This window comes from Canis lupus, chromosome 5, assembly GCF_011100685.1.
Source record: "Canis lupus familiaris isolate Mischka breed German Shepherd chromosome 5, alternate assembly UU_Cfam_GSD_1.0, whole genome shotgun sequence".
Lineage (NCBI taxonomy): Eukaryota > Metazoa > Chordata > Mammalia > Carnivora > Canidae > Canis > Canis lupus.
In genome coordinates, this window is record NC_049226.1 from 30700824 (window position 1) to 30720251 (window position 19428).

General features: G+C 65.0%; 1 protein-coding gene across 6 annotated transcripts in view; it reads left to right on the forward strand.

Moving 5' to 3' along the window:
- SPNS2 (sphingolipid transporter 2) overlaps nucleotides 1-19428 on the forward strand; it is a 26024-nt gene continuing 6596 nt past the window's right edge. For 2 of the 6 annotated variants that reach the window (XR_005359406.1, XM_038536410.1), the window contains exons 1-2: nucleotides 17425-17577; nucleotides 17713-17849. Coding sequence is in view for 5 of the 6 variants with exons in the window: in XM_038536410.1 (XP_038392338.1) it covers nucleotides 17493-17577; nucleotides 17713-17849 (222 nt within the window). In the remaining variant the exon portion in view is untranslated. Of the gene's footprint in view, nucleotides 377-10827; nucleotides 10894-16207; nucleotides 16331-17139; nucleotides 17190-17424; nucleotides 17578-17712; nucleotides 17850-19428 lie in introns of those variants that run through there. The other 4 variants (XM_038536408.1, XM_038536411.1, XM_038536409.1 and 1 more) reach the window with 3 other exon arrangements.

Here is a 19428-nt window from a genome sequence, read left to right on the forward strand (position 1 = left end):
CCCGCCCCGGCAGGCATGATGTGCCTGGAATGCGCCTCGGCGGCGGCGGGCGGCGCGGAGGAGGAGGAGGCGGACGCTGAGCGGCGGCGCCGGCGCCGGGGGGCGCAGCGAGGGGCTGGAGGCGGCGGCTGCTGCGGGGCGCGGGCGGTGGGCGCTGCTGGCGCGGCGGTGGCCGACGACGAGGTGCAGACGCTGTCGGGCAGCGTGAGGCGGGCCCCGTCTGGACCCCCCGGCGCCCCCGGCTGCGCAGCCGCTGCCAAGGGCCCCGGCGCTCAACAGCCCAAACCCGCCAGCTCGGGCCGCGGGCGCGGGGCCGCCGCCGCCATCCTCAGCTTGGGCAACGTGCTCAACTACCTGGACAGGTACACCGTGGCAGGTGAGCGGGTGCCCCGCCCAGCCCGAGACCCCCCCCCCCCCCGCGCCTGGAGGAACCCCGGGAAGCCTCTGGTCCCGGGGCCTCCGGTATTCAGCCTTCCGTCGGGGTCTCAGGGCCTTCTGCCCGGACGCAGCGGGGCAAGGATGCCCGGGGAGTCGCGGGCCCAACCCGGGGACCGCCCCCTGCACTCCCTCCGCCCCACAGGGCCAGGGCTTGGAGGAGTCCCCATCCCTGGAGTAGCCCCGCGTCCTCGCCAGCCCTTGACGGCCCATCCGTTGTCCTGCTCTCCGACAGTCCCCTCCGCGCCCCTCCCGCCCCAGCCTCAGGTTCCCGGGCCTCCCTTCCCCTTCCCCTTCCCCCAGCCAAGGCGGTGTGTCGGGCCGCGGCGGGGCAGTTCCTTCCTTCCTCCGCCGCCCGCTCTCCCCTGCGTGCAAGCGGCGGGTGCGCGCGCCCCTTGCGGGTGTGCGCGGGGAGCCGGGTGCGCGCGGGCGGCCGGATCCGTGTGAGCGCGTGGCTGACAAAGGCTCGGGGCTGCGGGAGCGGAGGGAGGGGCGGGGCGGGTCCGCGGCGCCTGGGGACCCGGGATGCGGTTTGCAGCTGGCCCTGGCTCGGGGCCTGAGGACGCCTCCCCCTGCTCCCTGGCGCTTGGAGCCTGGGGTAGGGCGCGGGCCGTGGGGCTGCCAAGGGGCCGTCTCGTCCCGTGCGGGCATCCCTGCGGATGGGGTAGGGGTCGATAGACTAGCTGGTTTCTAGTCCCAGATGTGCTGCTCGTTTGCCTGGTGTGTGACCTTGGGCCAGTCTCAGCTTGCGTTCGGGTCTGCGTCCCAGTTTGCCAGGCAGTGGACTGAGGTTCTGGGGTTCCGGGGGCTCGCTCCCCCTCCCCCAGTTTTCAGGGATCTGGGAGCGGGGCGTTTCCGGGGACTGAGCTGCCTCCAGGTGTAACCTTGAGAGAAAAGCCCTCTGGCCAGGCTGAGGGGGGGCTCCCATGGAGAGCAGAGACTGTACACAGCTCGCTGGCCCAGAACCTGCCTAACCACAGCTTAGCAAAATCTGGAACAACTGAAAAAAAAAAAAAAAAAGGAATTTTGGACAGTCTGTAAAAAGAACTTTGTAGCTACTGGGAGAGGAGGACCCTGGGTCAGCCATGTGCCCCCTGGGTCCCCTTCCCTTCTCCTGGTCTCAGCATCCTCTGTTGAGCAGGATTTTGTGTCAAGTAGAAGGGAAGAACTCCAGTGGAGCACCCCCCACCCCCACACCATCCTACTTTCTAAACCCCTTGGCTCTGTGTTCTGTCTGCTGCGGGGAGTTGGAAATGGGTACCGGTGGCAGCAGTGTCTGAGCTGGGCTGTGCCCAGGAGGCTGTGTCTGGTCTGCTGAGCAGGAACACTCAGGACCACCCAAGGGTAGCAGCACACGCCATGCTGCCCACGACCTGGGAGCCAAGGTGTCACCCTAACACAGGGAGAAGTCAGAAGAATGCTGGGAATGAATGATCAGTGCAAAATGGACTTGTGTATACAGATGAGATGGAGGCCCCATGCAGCCTGTGCCCAGGATGGTCTGGGGCGTGCAGAGGAGGGCCACCAGCAAGCCTGGGGCTGGGAACAGATCCCCCACCTTTCAGTCGGACCATGAACGGTGCCGCTCCTGGAGTTGTAGCACTTACACTGGCCCGAGACTGCATCCCTCCCCCCCATTACACTGACTCTGCGGGGGACTGAGGGGAGGGGTGGGCTCTGGGAGGCCTGAGCTTATCTTCCCCCAGACCTCCTTGGGTCGCAGAGTCCGCATGGGAGCATGAGATATGAGATTTCGAGTAAATCGGCAAGTGGGGATGGAGGTGGTGGCTGGGAGGGGCGTTGGGGTGGCAGGGAGGAAGGCCCGGAAGGCCCTGTGCAAACAGCAGCCGGGCTGTGCATCCCTCCGGGAGGCCAAGCCCAGGCCCAGGCCCCGCCCCTCCCCCACACGCAGATTTCCTCTCCGGATAAGCCTGGCTCCCTCTCCCTCTCTTTTGTGGCAGGCTCCCCCACGCCCCTGCACCCAAGTTCAGCTTTTAGGAAGATGTACCGTCTCCATGACAACGACTACAGCTTGGTGTGTTTGGAGGGTGGCGGGGAGGGCAGGGGAGTGGTCATCCTCAGACCGAGTCCACCTGTTGCTGGCCTGGCCGGAGGGGCAGGGACTCAGGAGGGGGGGGATGCAGCCCCACCCCGGGTGGCTACCCACCTGGCCCCTGAGGCCCTTGCTGGGTGGCCTTGGCTCCGTCATCCAAGATCAAGAGAAGTTCATTCTCTTTCTTTAAATCCACCCCGTCCCTTTCTCTCTGTGGTGTAGACAAGCTCTGGCCGAAAGGAGTATCATGCAGACCACATGTATAACTTAAATATTTCTAGGGGCCGTGTTGGAAAAGTGAAAAGAAATAAGTGAAATGAATTAATATACCTCACTCATCCCAATATATTGAACTAACTCGACACGTGATCAAACATAAAGGCTGTTGACGGGCTGTGTTGCTCTTGTCTTTCATTCGCACTTCTGAACCCCCGCGCAAGCTCTGCAGTTACAGCTCACGTCCGGGGGGCTAAGCTACATTTCGGACGGTGGCAGCCACAGTCACGGTGGTGGGGTCACTGTAGTAGACAGCGCAGACCTGATGCTGGATGCCGGCATTGGAGTCAGGCTCTCCAACTTCTTGGCTGGGTGACCTTGGGAGTGTCACTTGCACCCTCTGGGGTTACCACTTACTCCTCTCCCCCTCCTGGTGTAGCAGAGGACATGGGGTGTTCGCAGGCGCCTGGGATGGGCAGACCCCAGGACAGCTGTTTGGTATCAGCCGCCTTCCCCTCCATACCTCTGCATAGGCTGGGCCTGGCCGGGGGCCCTTCCCAGGTCACTTGCAGGTTCCTCTGAGAACCCCTCCCTTCGCTGCCAGCACCTGGAGTTCCCAGGATGGAATGAGGTAGCTTCTGCCTCTGCCCAGCATTCCCAGCTAATTAGGGCCTCCCCTCCTCCCCATGAGAACCCCCTGAGGGCAGCAGGCCTCAGAAGCAGGTGAGGAGGGCTGGGCCTGGCTCCCGCAGCATGTCTTCAATTGGATGAAATTGCAGCAGCCCAGAAACCAATCTAGATGCTTCTCTCCATTGCCTTGTGCGGATGAGGACACAGGCACCCTTCAAGCTCCCGGGGCAGCAGGGAGCAGAGGAGAGCAGAGGAGAGCAGAGCCCCGCCCCACCTGGGCCCTGGTCTGTCCACTGAGGTGGACACGCAGACCCCTGCTTCTGGCCGGGGCAGGAGCTCCCCCCGAGCACCTGCAGGGACTTCAGCTCAGTTGCACGGAGGCAGATGGAGCTCCCCCGGGGCAGGGGCACCCATGCAGCACCTGGATGCTCCTGCCCATGCTCCCCACTGGGCAGCCACCCATGCAGCACCTGGATCCCAGCCCAGGCTGCCAGCTCAGGTCGATGGGGGAGCACCTTGGCCAGGGTCTCGGGGACTCGCCCCCAGTGGTGCCTCTGCCCCCAGCTCCCACTCCTCCATCTGTAATATCTGTAAACTGGAACCAGAACCGCGGGTGTAGGTGGCATCGTGCTGCTCCTGGTGCCGGGCCCAGCAGGAGAGGCTGGCGTAGGCCTCGTTGGCAGAGGCGGGGAATGGCCCTCAAGGGCTGAGACCCCTCCCTGGGTCGGGGGTACCTATGTCTTCCTGGGAGCCCGTGTTCTTTTCATTTTATCCAGCCCGTGGCTGATGGAGGGGGCACTTGGACTTGGCCAAGGTGGGGGCTGGTGAGGGGAGGTGAGGAGAGGCACAGCCCTGCCCTGGGGGAGCCCTTCCTGCCAAAGAAGTGAGACCGGTGTCCATGGCAACTGCTCACTAACACAAGCCTGGGAGAGCAGAGCACAGGGGGATCACAGGTTGGGCAGGATGGGGTCCCCTCGTAGCATTCCTGCACCCCTGAGCTGGGGCAGGGGCTCCTGGTCTGGTGTCAGAGGGGAGCTCAGGACAGGGTCCCCTCCCGGCACGCCTGCATCCCAGAGCTGGTGTGGGGCCTCCTGGCCTGGGGTCAGGCATGCCTGATGAGGCTGTTCAAGCTGGCAGATGGGGAGGCAGAAGTCTGTTCTGGGGTCACCTGGGGTGGAAGCAGGTCAGGCTCCCAGCTTGGGGGCTGTCTTCTCAGGGAGGGTAGTCACACACCCCTACCCCACAAAGCCCTGCCCCTCAGCTGGCCTGGTCACTGCTAGAGGTCCTGCCCCAGCCACTGCCATGGCCACGTCAGCGATGCCTGAGTTCTGGGCAGGCGGGTGTCCCAGGGCCACATTCCAGAGTGCCTGTGTGGCGGCCAGCGCCCAGGTGAGCAGCCAGGCGGCCTGCAGGGCCAGCAGCTGCCTCTGAGGAACTTCCCAGCCGTGCTGCTGGCCTTGAAATGTGCCACCTTGGTCTGGGACCCAGGGCCTTAGGGGTGGCTTGTGCCTTAGTTTACCCTTCTGTGAGGGGCGGGAGGCTGCCAGTTAGTTACATCCTGGACCCAGCAGCTCAGAGAGGAGGAGCTCCCATCATTCCTCATTCCCGGCAGGAAGCGGCCTTTGTTTCTGCCTGGGTGTGGGGGCCTGAAGGCCTGCGGGCAGGAGGGATGGGAGCGGGGCAGAGAGGGCTGTACCGGACCCTGAGCGCGCTTCCCACTGCCCGCCCTGTTCCTGGCTGTGCCAGACTGTGCTGTGTCACCTGAGGCAGATCCTGACCTCTCTGGGCCCTGAATGCACAATTGATTGTCTTGTTCCTCCCTCGCCATGGTCGGGACCCTGCTCCCCGGGAGTGTGTGGCCTGCAGTGTCAGGAACCCCTGTCTGCTGCGCTCCAGTGCTGCCTGCGGCCCCTTCCTCAGGATGCTGGGCCAGGCAGCCAGCCACAGTGTCCCCTGCCAGTCCTCAGTGGGTGCTGCCTGGCCATCCCTCCAGGGAGCCTCCCCCTGCTCTGTGGGCCTAGTCCCATCCTCCCCCAGACACGTGGGAGACTGGCCCAGGCATCACCTTCACTGAGCTGCTCAGTGGCCCAGCTGGCTTGACCCAGCCCTGCCTGACTCTGCCCGACCTTCAAGGCCAAGAGGCATTGGTAGGTTGATGACGCTTGCTGGGGCTGGGCACACAGCGGGCTGGGGGAGGGAGATGGGAGACATGGTCCGCGTGGGCCCACCGCTCAGCCCTCAGCCCGAGCCCTGAGGGGGGGTCCCTTCACCCCACACTGGGCAGAATGGCCCCTATAGGGTCAGCAGCCTGCTGCAGCTACTGCCTGGTGTCCTCCGTGGGTCTCGTGCCAGGCCATGCCGCGGGGCGGTGTGAAGCGTCCACTTGGTGTCCTCGCACTGGGCCTGGCCCTGGCCCTGTCCTGGCAGCTGGTGGCTGAGGCAGGCAGCGGGAGGAGGCGTCTGCCAGAGCTTGGAGGCCAGGCGAGGCTGGGCACCCTGTGAATGGGTAGCTCCACGTGGACTCAGGGTCCCTCCACTGCAAGGTCCACAGACGGGGTCCCGGGGGGCAGGGAGCTTGCCCAGGCGTCGCAGACTGTCCAGCACCGTGCTGGGAGTGGCAGACTTCCATGGTCACTCGCTGTGTCAGCAGCCAGGCCAGGGCTTTGCTGGGTGAGTGGGGGGACACAGGCCTCTTCACGTCAGCCCGAGTGTCCATCTGCCCCCTAGGAGGGCAGGAGCGGGAGCCAGCTCAGGGGGAGAGGGCTGTGTACCCAGGGGTCAGGCCCTGCTGCTCTGAGGTCTTATCACTCCCCTGTGCCCCGGACTCATCCTAGGTCTGCAAGTCATGATAAGGGTAGCCCTGGGGGTCCAGGGGAAGTCCCAAGCCAGGCCAGGGCAGGACCAGGGGCGGGGGGGGGGGACCTGGGGGGCACGTTGGGGAAGGAGTGTCTGTCCAGAGCCCCCAAATTACTGAGGCCGAGTCTGGTTCCAGGAAAGCCGGCCCCAAATGATAGACTAGAGCCGTGGGCAGAGGCCAGGCTGCCCATCCCCGCCCACTCTGGGCACAGAGACTTGCAGGGAGGGGGGGGCTCTGAGCCCGAGGGCCTGGGGGTGCTCCTCTCTCCGACCTGCAGGGAGGGGGTGTTCTTTGGGGTACAAGCTGGGAGTCTAGGTCCTCAGGAGAAGATACAGGGCCTCACCCTCATCCTCTGTAACCTTAACAATCTGGATCTGCCAGGTGACATGACCTGCTGCCAGGTGCAGCAGGGGTGGGTGTACATGGGTGCTTGTCTGATGACTGTGACTGAGAGGCGGGGACCCTGGGCCGCTCCCAGAGGTCAATCTGAGGTGCCCAGGAGGGACCCGGGGTTTCTGGAGGTCACTCAGCTTATCCCCAGGCCGTGGCCGATGCCCGTAGGTGGGGAGGCGGTGCCAGTGGGGCCGGGCTGTGGCTGCTAGCCCTCGCCATCCAGAGCCCGGTCAGCAGAGCCGGGCCCTCAGGCTCCTGTAATTACCAGGGTGGGAGCTGTGGCTGAGCGAGGGGCAGGGGTGACTCCTCCAGGGCAGGCAGTCTCTGAGGCCTCGCGGAGGACCCCGTCCCTCAGACCCAGACGCACCATGGCCAGGCAGGCCTGTCCCTGTCGTCCCTGGGCCCCGTTGGTGCAGCCCCACGGTGTGGACATAAAGCCCGGGGAGGTAGGAGCATGCGTAATGCCCTGGCCCTGGCCGTGGGACCCGCCAGTTATTGATTACCTGCCTGCTAAGCACTTTATGCAGATTAACCCATTCAGACCTCACAAGCACAGGAAGCAGGGCTTAAAGTTAGGACACAGACACAGGAGGACATGAGCACAGAGAGGTCCAGTCACTTACCCAAGGTCACCCAGCAGGGCACGTGGAGGAGCCAGGATCAGAGCCCAGATGGTCTTGCTTTGCCCATGCTGCTCTGAAGGAGGCAGGGTGCACATGGGGTGATGACGCCTGTGTTTGGGGGGTGCCTTGCCCGGCTGACGGGGCAGGGAGAAGCCTCAGGTCACATCTGAGGCTGGGCCGGGCCCCCAGGCCAGTGTAAGTGTCCCTTTGGTCTTAGTGAGGCCTGTACCCTATCAGCAGGTGGACGCGCTTCTCCGAGGTCATGAGGGCCTAGCAGGGGTGGAGTGGGGGCCTCGGGAGTGTTGTGAGCAGCCAGCTCTCCGGGTTACAGGCCCCTCTTCACCAAGAGCTGCAGAGGAGGAACTTGGGGGCCTGCAGGTGGGGACATGCCCGTCCCAGAGGCCTTGGACCAGCCAGGCCACAACATTGTTACTCCTGGGGCCTCAGCCTAGATGGGCAGTTGTGCAGAGCTGGGCATGGAGGCCTCCAAGCTGCACATCTGGGCTTCGTTTGGGGGTATGGCCATGGTCACACTCAGCAAGCTCATCCAGGGAACATTGTTGTTGGGAGCATTGCTGACACCAGCTCTGGTGACTCTGAGCCCCAGCCTGGGACACAGGAGATCGGTGTCCAAGAGGTCAGGCTGCAGAGGGGCCTTGGGAGGGGCGACCCTGGCCTGAGTGGTGTGGTGAGAGCCGTCAGGGGGCTAGGACTCTGAGCGGGTAGCAAATCTGTAGGGCTAAGCTGCAGCGGGGGTGGTTTGAGGGGAGCAATGGGGAAGAGAGGTCAGGACGGGAGGGGTGAGGATGGAGAGGTGAGGACAGGAGAGGTGGGGATGGGAGGGGTGAAGACGGAGAGGTCAGATTGGGACAGGTAAAGATGGGAGGGGTGAGGATAGGAGAGGTCAGGGGGGACAGGTCAGGACGAGAGGGGTGAGGGCGGGAGCAAAGAGCCCACCTGAGGGCTGGTGTTCAGGGGGCAGATGAGGCTGAGCCAGGGGCGCCGCAGGATCCCCAGGACACAGCGGGGCCATGGGCCTTGGACAAGAGGGGCCGGGGAGGGGTATAACTGGGGTCAGCTGGTGAGCACATCCACAGTGTTTCCTTGGCGCCGGGAACAGGACGCGCTGAGGGTCGGAGCGGCGGGACGGCCGCCGTGGCCGGTGTGCACGCCTGGGAGGCCGCTCTGGGTGGGAGGCCCGTCCTGCGACCCACCAAACCTCAGCCTGCAGGAAAGAGGCTAAAAATAAGGCTGCGGTGGGAAGAAGGGAGGGGCACGTGGGCCGAGCCGGGCGGGAGCCCAGAGGAAAACCCGAGACGCCGTGCGCGGCTGTGACACATGCTTCCCAAGCCAGCGGCCAGTGGGTCACAGCCGCCTGCGGCCCCAGCCCCTTCCTGGCTGGTTGGAGGGAGAACGGCCCGATGGCCCCAGTGTCTGGGGAAGGCGCATCCTGCAGCTCGGGCTGTGGGCACAGGCCCCCAGGGTGCTGGGGTAGGTGCATCCCAAGCATCCTTTGCCTCAGGGTCTGGTTGGCTCAGCCGTTCTTGGGACATCTATCCGGATGTGGGAAAAATGGGTCTGAGGAGGTCAGGGGAAGTTTCCTGGAGGCGCAGGCGAGCACCGGTCACCAAAGGCTGTGGGGCGGAGCGTGTGCCGTCAGGGCTACGGTGTGCCCCCCCGGGGAGGCAGTGGGTTCACGCTGACCACTGTGACCTGCCGGGCTGCCCAGCACTGGCCTATGGTGACTGCAGACTCATGGCCCTGTTAGATGTGGACAGGCACCCAGGGTGGGGGGGGGGCGGCACTCCTGGACCCTCCTGCCCCCTTCCCGCTGCACCCCTCTGTAACCATACCTGCCGGGCAACAGCCTCTGCCCTGGGTCCTGGAGACGACCCACTGCGATCTGCTGTGGCTCCACCTACTATGGGGGGCACTCAGCATCTACTCAGCCATCCACCTGTGGGCAGGGCCTGGGCTGGGGCCACACGGTCAGGTGTGTGCGGGGTGGGAGACCTCGTCTAGGTGTGGGCCTGGTCCACTGGGTCACCTGGGGCCGCTGCGCAGGGCAGACGTCGGGGCGGGGATGGAAATCCATCCGCCGAGCCTCACGCGTGTCATCCCCATAGAACTCATGACCCCTGCCGTGGCCAGTGTCCACTGTGACCCCGACGGTGGACGGGGGGAGCGTGGGGGCCCCTGACATATTGAGGGCGATGGGAGGGGCAGAAGCCAGGGAGGGCTTCCCGAAGGAGGAGGCACCTGACTCGAGTTTTGCAGGAGCCTCTGGACGAAGCCCAGCCCCCTGAGTGGATGTCGGGGGCGTGGCGTGGGGGGCGGGAGGTGTCCTAGAAGTGGGGTCACCTGCCACCCTCCCCGTTGGAGGAGACCCAGGGGTGTGAGCAGAGGGGTGTGGGGGCCTCGGGCCGTGGGGCCGGCAGTGTGTGTGTGGGGGGGCTCCCCAGGGTGGCCAGGGTGCAGTCTATACGGTCCCCCGTGGGGGCCCTGCCCCCCACCCTCCGTGGCCATCCAGTTATTAACTTGTTAACGGGCCTCAGCAGCCTCTTCATTATGATAATTCCGCGGATCCTGCTGCACAGAGGTGGGTCAGGCCCTGGGGAGCCTCGGGCGGGGCCGCTCCCCCCTTCCCTGCTGCGTGACCTGGGTGGGCACAGACTGTCATGCCTCAGTTTCCTTGCATGTCCGGGGGTAACAGTCCCAGGCTCCTGGGGTCACCTCGCCATCATGAGGAGCTCCAGGCCGTGAAGGCAGGTCCTGTCCCCGCTCTGTCCCCTGTGCAGGGGCTTCTGGGGCCTAGCCCCCTCCGCTACTCCTTCCTCCTCATCCCTTCTGGGGGCAGATGGTTGGTGGTTGAGGTCGGGGAGCCCTGCTACCCTTGAGTGGGTGGAGGTAGGGCCCTGGTGCCTGTGGGCCATGCTGGGAGCCCTGGTCATGCTCTGGGAGAGGCAGGGCCCAGGGGTCTGACTTCAGGTGTCCCTCACGCCCTGAGTCCTACCCCCACCCCCCCCACACACACGCAAAGTCCCAGCGGGTCAGCAGAGTTGAGGGACCTGGGAGAGGGGCGGGCATGGCCTCCAGGGGTGGCCATCCCTCCACGAGCCGGTCAGTGTCCCAGGTTGGCTGGTGAGCATGGCACCCGTGTACCTGTGCATGCACAGGGGTGAGTAGGTGTAGCACTGCTTATGACCCTCTGCCCCCTCCTGGGCTGGAAGGCTCCTTTGCAGGACTCAGGGCTGCAGTCCACTCTGGGCCTTGTGGTGCCCCCGAGGGCAGGGCCCAGGATGGGCTGGGGTCACGGGGAACCAAGTGACCACGGGAGGACTGAGTGACCATGGGGGACTGAGTGACCACGGGGACCAAGTGACTATACCTCAGGCCCCCGCAGTGGCCAAATGACAGGCAGGACTCTGGGGTGGGCACAGGAGGCCTGGCTGGGTCAGGGTAGCAGGTGGCCCCGAGCACACTGGACGGTGGTGCTCTGTCAGCCAGGCCAGGGGGCCTGCCGCTGGAAGGAGGCCGGGCTGGGGCTGGGGTCTCCGAGGCAGGCGGGTTGGGGCGGCTGGGCAGGCACCCACGTAAGCAGCCTCTGTCTTTCCTCCCAGGCGTCCTTCTGGACATCCAGCAGCACTTTGGGGTCAAGGATCGAGGCGCTGGTTTGCTGCAGTCAGGTGAGGCCCCCCACCCAGGCCCCTCCACGCCTGCTGAGCACCCCTGGACCTGACCCACTGGGAAGAACGTGTGCTTCGTGTCTGACCTCATGACCTTGTGCTGTGGGTCCTCAAGGATGCGGCCTCCCCAGGCCGCCACGTCCCCTCGAGCTGCCCAGTAGCAGCCTTGGGGGGTGGGGGGCGTGTGGGAGGCTGGCCAGAAGTCCAGGCCCCAGAGCTGACCCCGCCTGTGGGTCTAGGCTCTACCCCAAGACTGGCGGGGGGAGTGCTTGGGGTGCACAGGGTGGTGTTGGCAGCGCTTCGATGACCCCATCTCCATAGCAACCCCCCCACACTGTTCCTCCCATCGTCATCAGGCTGGGAATCCTCTCGGAGATGTCAGGGCAGGAAACCCCCTTGTTCAGCCCCACAGCCATTCCGAACCTAGAGCAGGGGCCGAGGAGGTAGGGGGTAGGCTAGGCCTGGGGTCCTGAGCCCCCTGAGCTGGGGCCGTATGGCAGGTGTGAGCAGGGGTCCCAGCCTGTCGGCCCTGACCTGGGCCCATTTCTCCTTGTGCTCCCCACCCCAGGCTGATCCGCCCCACAGCCCCCAACTCGCTCTGTGGCTGAGGGCCCGGTTCCCTTGGCACCAATTCCTTCTCGCCCCGGCGTCCACTGGGTCATGAGGCCTCGAGGCCTGGTCAGATGTGTGGGAGGAAATGCGTGGTCTGCATTCCAGAGAGTGAGCCCCTTCCCCTGCCGAGCTCTCCCCAGAGGGAGGGGTGGAAGGGGACTGCTCTGTCCAGGAACCTGCCTGACCTGTCTGGGTGGCATTCCAGGGAGCACAGTGCCAGCCACCAGCCTCCTCGGCCTCTGAGCTCACCCCTCGGTCAGGCCTGCAGCCTGGGCTGCTTTCCCAGACAAGGTCTCGGGCTCAGAGACAGGGTGAGCTGGGGCAGGGGTGAGGCTTGTGGTCCAGCCCCCAGGGTGGCCCATCCCTGCCTCTGCCCACGTCACCCCACCCAGGACAGGCGCCTCCAGCCTCCTGGGCTCGGAGCACACGGGAACTGCCCTCACAGCTGGACCATGGGGTGGGGGGTGGCAAGGGAGGGCAGGACGGAGCCCAGCCTCCCAGCACCCCCACTCTGTGCCCCCTGAATCGGGGGGGGCGCGGGGATGCACTGAGTCTCACCCACTCCTGGCCTTGCTGACGACAGGCAGGGGGCCAGATCTGCCCAGGTTCCTGCACCACCCACCCCGGGAGGTCAGGGCCAGTGAGCCTCCACGGATGGTCCTGCTGCTGCACTTGCGTCCCCGGCCACCTTCCGGCTGAGAGACAGAAGCCGTGGCCGCCCCCCGACCCCTGGCAACCTGGCCAGAGGTGGACACAACACCCAGTGGCATCGTTGGGTCTGGTCCTTCCTCCCAGACTCTCTGTGCGCAGCTTTACTCCCCAGACAAGGGGACAGAGGTCGAGACAGAAACAGTGACTTGGGGCCTGGGATTGGACCTCTGGGGACCATCCTCCTGGCTTGGGGAGGTGATACAGGAGGCCTCCAATCAGGGTCCCAGTACCTGGTGCCTCAGTCTCTCAGAGACGCCTCCCCTGTGGCCTTCCCCTAGCACCCACCCTGGGCATAGCTGGGCTGAGAGTCCTCACCCCTTTGGCTGCCAGAGCCAAGACGCTGGGCAAGCTAGACATGGATGTGACTCAGTAGCCAATGAGGCAATCACCTAATTGGCTGGGGCCCCAGGCACCTGTCTCTTCCCCAAGCCCCTGATAAGGTGGGAGCCAGGTGGAGGGCGCCAGCCAGGTGCTGTGGTTTGCCCAGATCAAAGGGCCGGGTGGAGAGCCGGGTTTCTGTGCGTCTGGGGGGGAGTTGCACCCAGAGACAGGGTGGGGGTGGCGGAGGGTGACGGTCAGGCCCAGACCTGCCCCCATTGCTCTCCTGGGACCCAATCTTGTGCGCCAACTGGGGGAGGGCCTGCCTTTGGCCATCCCCTTGCTGACACTGCCAGCTCCAAGCTGGGCCCCAAGTCCCCACAGATGCAGGGCCCAGCCTCTGCCCATGCCCGTGGTGGAGTCACCGTGCTGGGCACTTGAGATTTTGGGAAACCAGGAGCTGGCTGTACCCCACAGCCAGCAGGAGTCGCCACAGAGCCCAGGGCTGGGCCCCACCCCATGTTCCCGTGATTCCCTCACTCAGTAGAGGCGGAACACGCCCAGGCCCTGCCCAGGCCCCCCACGTAGGGACCCAGGGACACAGTGCCAGTCTCTGTTGGCCGCAGGTGGAGAAGGCTTCCCCGAGGAGCGGACGTTTGTGCGGGGCTCCGAAGGGTGGGTTAGAGCCTGCTCAGGGTAGGGACGTCCGGCCGTCTGTGGGAGTGGATGTGGGGAGCCCTCTTTCCCCTGCCCCCAGCGGGTAAAATATGCCAGGGAGACGTTGCCCACGTAGCTGAGCTGGAAAGCCAAGGTGGGGGATTCCCAGGTGCCGGTTTGGAGAACCGAACCGAGAAGCAGGATGGGGAGCGGGTGTCAGAGCCAAGCGGTGTGGGGCACCTGGGGACCACTCTCCATCACGGGCATTGGTTACGGTATTTTTACTATAAACATTTTACGATGAAAAATTTTAAGTATACATAAAAAGGAGAGAGAACAGTGCCATGCCACTCCAGAGCTGCCACTCGGTCGGCTCAAACGTGGCCCTCACCGCCAGGCGCCGGGGCTCTGGGGTTTCTGCCCTGAGGGTCGGCCCGGTGCAGCCTTGGCCTCTGGCTTCGCCTGGGTGACTCAGTTTCCTCCCAGAACCCAGGGCCCGCTCTCTGTGTCCAGCCAGTGGCAGCTTTTCTATTGTCCATCCCGGCTCTGGTGCGGGGTCTGTGCAGAGCGTGGAGGGTTTCTGGGCCCTTCTGCACAGAGGGCCTGGTGGAGGCAGGTCTGGAGCTGCTCCCTCTGGTTCGATGACCCCGGGGCCCGTGTGGGACATGCTGCTACCCCACTGTGAGCAGAGCCCCTGGGGAGGATGCCGACCGACGGGGAGCGCGGAGAAGCTGTCCCTGAGCAGGTACCTGTGAGTCCGCCCTGGGGGCTTCGCCACCGTGTGCTCAGTTTCCACAGAGAGAGCGCACCCCCCGAGAGTGGCCCGGCGCCAAGAGCACGGGGAGCTCCCTAAACACACCTGAACCCCGCACTCACAGTGAAACGTGTGTGCCGACCCATGACATTCAGACCCGGTCGGAGAGAGAATTAGCAAATCAGAAGACCCTGGGGGACACAGTGGGCGGGGAGGTGGGCGGCAGGCAGTACATGCCGCAGGTGCTGCACACGCGTCCACTTCAGGGTCCGGGGGCCAGAGAAGGCTCCAGAGCAGGCGGGCCCCTCAAGAGGCGCGCGTGGGGATGCCCCGTGTGGGGCCACGGGTGGTGGCGGGTGAGGGCAGGGGGACAGCGCAGGGCTGTGTTTGGCGCCGTCACGAGGCCGATCCAGGGCGGGGATGGGGACAGAGGAAGAGCCAGCTCAGACTGAAACCAGACGGCAGCGTCCTGGCCTCGCTCCGTCTCCATGTGTCCGGCCCAGCCCTCCTGTCCCAGGGACGCCCAGAACCCGACCCTGTGAGGCCTGCAGGACTGCCTGGCACTTTGGCCTTGAGCGGGGGCGGGACGGGTGGTTCCCTGTGTTCCTGCGGGACGTCTGAGCACCATGGACGCCCAGCTGTGGACACAGGGCAGTGCTGGGTCCCCCATCGTCCATGCCCTGTGGGCACGGCCAGCCCCAGTGACCCTCCCTGCCCACAGGTGATAGAGGATGGCAAGTCTCCCCAAATGACAGGTCCACTAGCCCCGGTTCAGCTGAGGCTAAGGTGGGGGCCGGACCTGAGCTCAAGGGTGGTGGGAGGGGGAGGCTGGGACCCCCAGCTCAGACCTCAGCGGCTCCAGCCCCAGGACCACCTTCTGGGGCTTGCAGGGTCAAGTGCAGCCCGGCAGGCAGTGTCAGCGGGTGCAGCACCCTCCATGGGGTGGTCCTGGGCCCCGAGTTGGGGCAGCCCCTCCCAGGCTGCGCTTGGCCTGAGGCCCCCACCCCCCACTCCCCCAGGGGTTCCCAAGGTCATCCCCCTGCCCACCCCACCCATTGTCCTTGTCCTGTGGGCTCAGCCACATGCCCTAACAAGGGCTTCCCTATGCTCCAGGACCACGGGATGTCCTCGTGCGGGAGTGGCTGGGAAGGCCGCTCATCCCGAGGTCGAGGAAGCCTGCAGCCTGGCCTCTTCCTTCCCAGCACCGTGGCCTGCTGGCCAGCTATGGGGTGCATCCCCACCAGGGACAGCGTTCGTGTCAGGCTGTGCCTCCCCAGGGCCCGGGCGGGTTCTCCCTCTGCCGTCCACCATGAGCGGGGGGGGGGGGGGGCGGCGGGGCTGTGAAGATGGACCGATTGCTGTCTGTCCAGGCTCTGGACACCCTGTCCCCCAGGGGGAAGGCCCCAGGTGTCCGGGTCAGGAGGGCCGTGGGGAGATTTCCACCACTCTCTGTAGTGCCCAGCTCTCTGTGGGTGAGGTCGCTGGATGCTCAGGTGGGCGGTGGGGACAGGCTGCACCTGCACCCCTACTTGCCATCCAGGTGCCTCTGCAGCGAGCGGTGCTGGGGACACCCCAGAGTGGCCTACGCTGGGTAGAGCCAGCTGTCCCCTTGGCCCATCCTGGGGGGAGCGTGGACATGCTGTCCCATCCACAGTCCCGGCCCACCTCCCTGCTGTCCCCAGCGTGCCCTGAGTGGTCCCATCAGCCGGGCACCCCTGTCCCCGCCCTGCAGTCTGTAGGGGGATCGAGTGCTAGGACCCCAGGTTAGATTGGGGTGTAAGCTGGCCTGGCCAGCCCCTGCCCCTCGCAGTCATGTGACCTCTGTCCTTGTGGCCTCTGTGTTTCTCTGTGGGAGGAAGAGGGTAGTGCACAGCAGGGAGGTGACTCGCACTTACATCCAGGGTGTGTGCTGGGACCTGACGGTTAGTGTCCTTGGTGACCATAAGCACTGTGCCTCCCTAAACATCGGGGGCCCCCTTGCCTGTGTAGATGTGATTCACAGTCCCAGGTTTAAGTAGCATCATCCCGGTAAACTCCTACACACCCTTCAACGCCGGTGCTGACATCACCGCCTCCAGGAAGCCTCTCTGCCTCCTTCCCCCAGGGTGGCCTGCAGGCACAGGCACGGAGGGAACACAGCTTTCTCCTCACTCACACCGTGAGCCCTGTGGAGGCCACATCCGCTCCAATCTGGGTGGGGGAGGGGGTGCTGGGGGGGCTGGGCGGTGGCCCAGCTGGAAGTGCCATCTGTGGGATCCGCAGGCTTGACCTGGGCGCGGGTCAGTTGTCACCGTCCGCCGGGCACCCCCTCCTTGCGCTACTTCTGTGCTTACATCACACACGCAGCCACTGAGCGGCGTCCAGGAAGGTCGCGCGAGCCTCAAGGTGAGGACCATGTCACGTCGGCGTCGGCATCTTGGTACACACCTTGCACCACCGCCCGGGTGGGCCATGTGCGTGCATCCCCACCTCACCCCTGCATGGTGCACACCTGCGTCCGCAGGACCTGGCCCGTGACCCGGCTCCAGGCAGGGAGGCTGAGGTTGGCCGGTGGGTGGGAGGGCCCTGTGCAGGGTCATGCCAGCTCTGCCCCGGTGCCCCCTGACAGCACACACCCACACCCTGCTGTCTCTCCTTCCCACCCTCTTGCCCCTCCCTCCCTCCCTCCGCCCTGCCCCTCTTCCTCCCCATCCCCCCTGCCCTGCCCCCTGCCCCCCCTCCCCGCACCCTATGCACTGGGTCTGTACTCTGTCTGATGGAGCCCTGAGGTCACCACCCGAACCCCTGGCCACCTGGGCCATCTGCCCATCAGCTGTGCGGTGGCCTTACGGGGGATGGGGGAAGGGCAGGGAGCTGCCTGCCCCCTGACCCCCAGGGCCCCACTCACCACTGGCAGTGATCTCCCATGGCGCTGATGCTCTTGTTCTAGAAGGAAACCAGGTCGTGCCAGGGCCCTGCCCAGCGTCCCACCGTTTTCCTTCCCAGCCATGGGACCCACAGCCACCACGGCGTGCTGTGAGGTGCTGCCTATCCAACCTGCACCCCTCCGTCCCGTCCCCCTCTGTCCTTCCTCACCAGCCACTCTGGCCTCTTTGCTGGTTTTCAAATATGTAGACCGTACTCCTGCCCCAGGGCCTTGGCACTTGCCGTTCTTGCCACAACATTTGCGCGATTTGTCTCCTCATCTCCTCCAGGTCTCTGCTGAAACGTCACCCTTTCTGACCCTTGTACCTGGAATCCTCAGGTCTGCTTTGCGTCAGACACACATTTCTTGTCTCCTGTTTCCACTCCGTTACCCTCCTCAGTGCTCCTCACTGTCTGACGTACCACGGCCTCCACTTTATCGCGGTTGTCCTTCCCAGGAGGGCAGGGGTTTCTGTTTTGTGGTGCAGATGGATGAGTGGACAAAGACCGTGTCTGCCGGTGTCGGGGGGGATGGGAGGATGGGGGGGACGGGGGGACAGGGGCTCCAGGCCAGAGGGGCCCTGATTTGCTCTGTGTCCCTGGGGAGGCCGCTTTCCCTCTCTGAAGCCCCTTCCCCAGGTGGATGAGGTGGCAGGGGACTCACGCTTGGAATCAGACAGGGTCACCGCCCCACAGACTTCGGCTTCCTGTGGGACCTGAGGGAGCAGGTCTCGTCTCCTGACTGCTGCGGGGCGGGGGGCTCCTGGGGCTGGATATTGGCGTCCCCAGGCCTCAGGCTGGACGGTGGGGCCCCTGGTGCCCACGGATACCTGCCCCCTGTCACGCTTTCCTCTCCCGCACAGTGTTCATCTGCAGCTTTATGGTGGCTGCCCCCATCTTTGGCTACCTGGGTGACCGCTTCAACAGGAAGGTGATCCTCAGCTGCGGCATCTTCTTCTGGTCGGCTGTCACCTTCTCCAGCTCCTTCATCCCCCAGCAGGTGAGGCCTGTGCCCCTGCACCCCCGCCACAGTGTCTGGCCCTGTCCCTGCTGGGCTGGCCGCCCCCGTTGACCAGTTGTCCTGCAGACTGGGGTTCTGGGCCTGTTCACTCGAGCCCCAGATGGTGTCTGCCCAGGGCAGTGGGGTGTGGGGTCCTGGCCCTGTGAACGGGAGGGCCCCCCACCGGCCAAGCTGCGTCTGAGAGACCCTGTCCCATCAGGAGCTGGCTGGCGAGTGCTGGTCCCAGCTCTGCGTCACTGTGCTGTGCGGCCCTTGTTGGGGGTGGGGGTGTCACTGCCCCTCTCTGTGCCGCCCACAGTCTCCTCCTCATCTAGCAACCCTCTGAGGGTCTGGCCAGTGCCCGAGGCCTTGGTGTAAGGAAGGCGTTTATCACTCGGCCGCCATGGTCTGACCCTGAAGGTCCCAACTCTGTGGTCTGTTCAGCCTCAGGATCCCAGGGCCTCTGTTTCTCCGTCTATAGGACGTCTGGAACCCTGGTCAGCCAGGAGCTTTGTGGTGACAGATGGCCGAGCTGCCAGGGCCAGGTGGTGTCCCACACATCACGATTTCCATTCTTTTGTCCACAAGGGAGAGATGTTGCTCTGGGGGGTAGTGAGTTCCTCGTCCGTAGCAGCATTCAAGCAGAGGAAGCACAGGCAGGTGGTGGCTGCTGTGCCCGGACACAGAGGGAGGAGGAGATGCTGCCCTGTCCTCGGCGGCACCCAAGCTGGGTGCGGGAAGAAGGGATGGGAGCCCCGAATGCTCCCAGCCTCTGGGAGGGGCACCGAGCCATGGGTCCTCACTGAACACACAGTAGGGTCCTGAAATCTGTGGGGTCAGGGAAGGCTTCTGGGAGGAGGTGGCATTTGAGCCGGGAAGGCCAGCAGGTGATGGAAAGCCTCGAATGCTGTGGAGAGTGGGTCTTGCTCCTGGGCAGAGGCGATTCCAGGGGACACGGACACAGACGGGAGAGCAGCCTGGCTGCCCAAGGGCTCCAGACAGGGAGAGCCGGGGACAAAGCGACGTCTAGACATGCGGACACAGTAGATCAGTGCAGAGCCCAGGCAGCAGGTGCAGACCCTCTGGGAGGACTCAGCGCTGGTCCCGCCATCCTTGGGAGATGCCACATGTGGCGGTGGCGGCAGTGAGGTCCCTGCTCAAATCCCACTGGGCTGCGCCTCAGACTGCAGGTGCCCAGCATCATGGGTCTGCGTCTGTTGGGTGGGTGCTGCAGGACCCCACGGGTACCCCCGCGACCCCAACAGACACACGGTGGCCCAGGCACATGGGGCGGCACACATGATGACCTAATGGGGGGCCGGGACACCCTGGTCAGACGGGGTGTGGGCGCCGCGGGATGGGGCCCTGAGAGCGTGAAGGATGTGTGCACGGACTGGCCCACTGGGCCCCAGACCGTGACCGAGGCTGGGAGCGAGGGGGCGCCGATGGGTGCCCTGCATGTCTGTGTTTGGAAAGTGTGCACAGCATCCGTGTGTGTGTGTGTGTGTGTGTGTGTGTGTGTGTGTGCAGGAGGAGAACGCCTGGCGCAGCGGGTTTGGGGAGGCGGCCCGGACAGGGA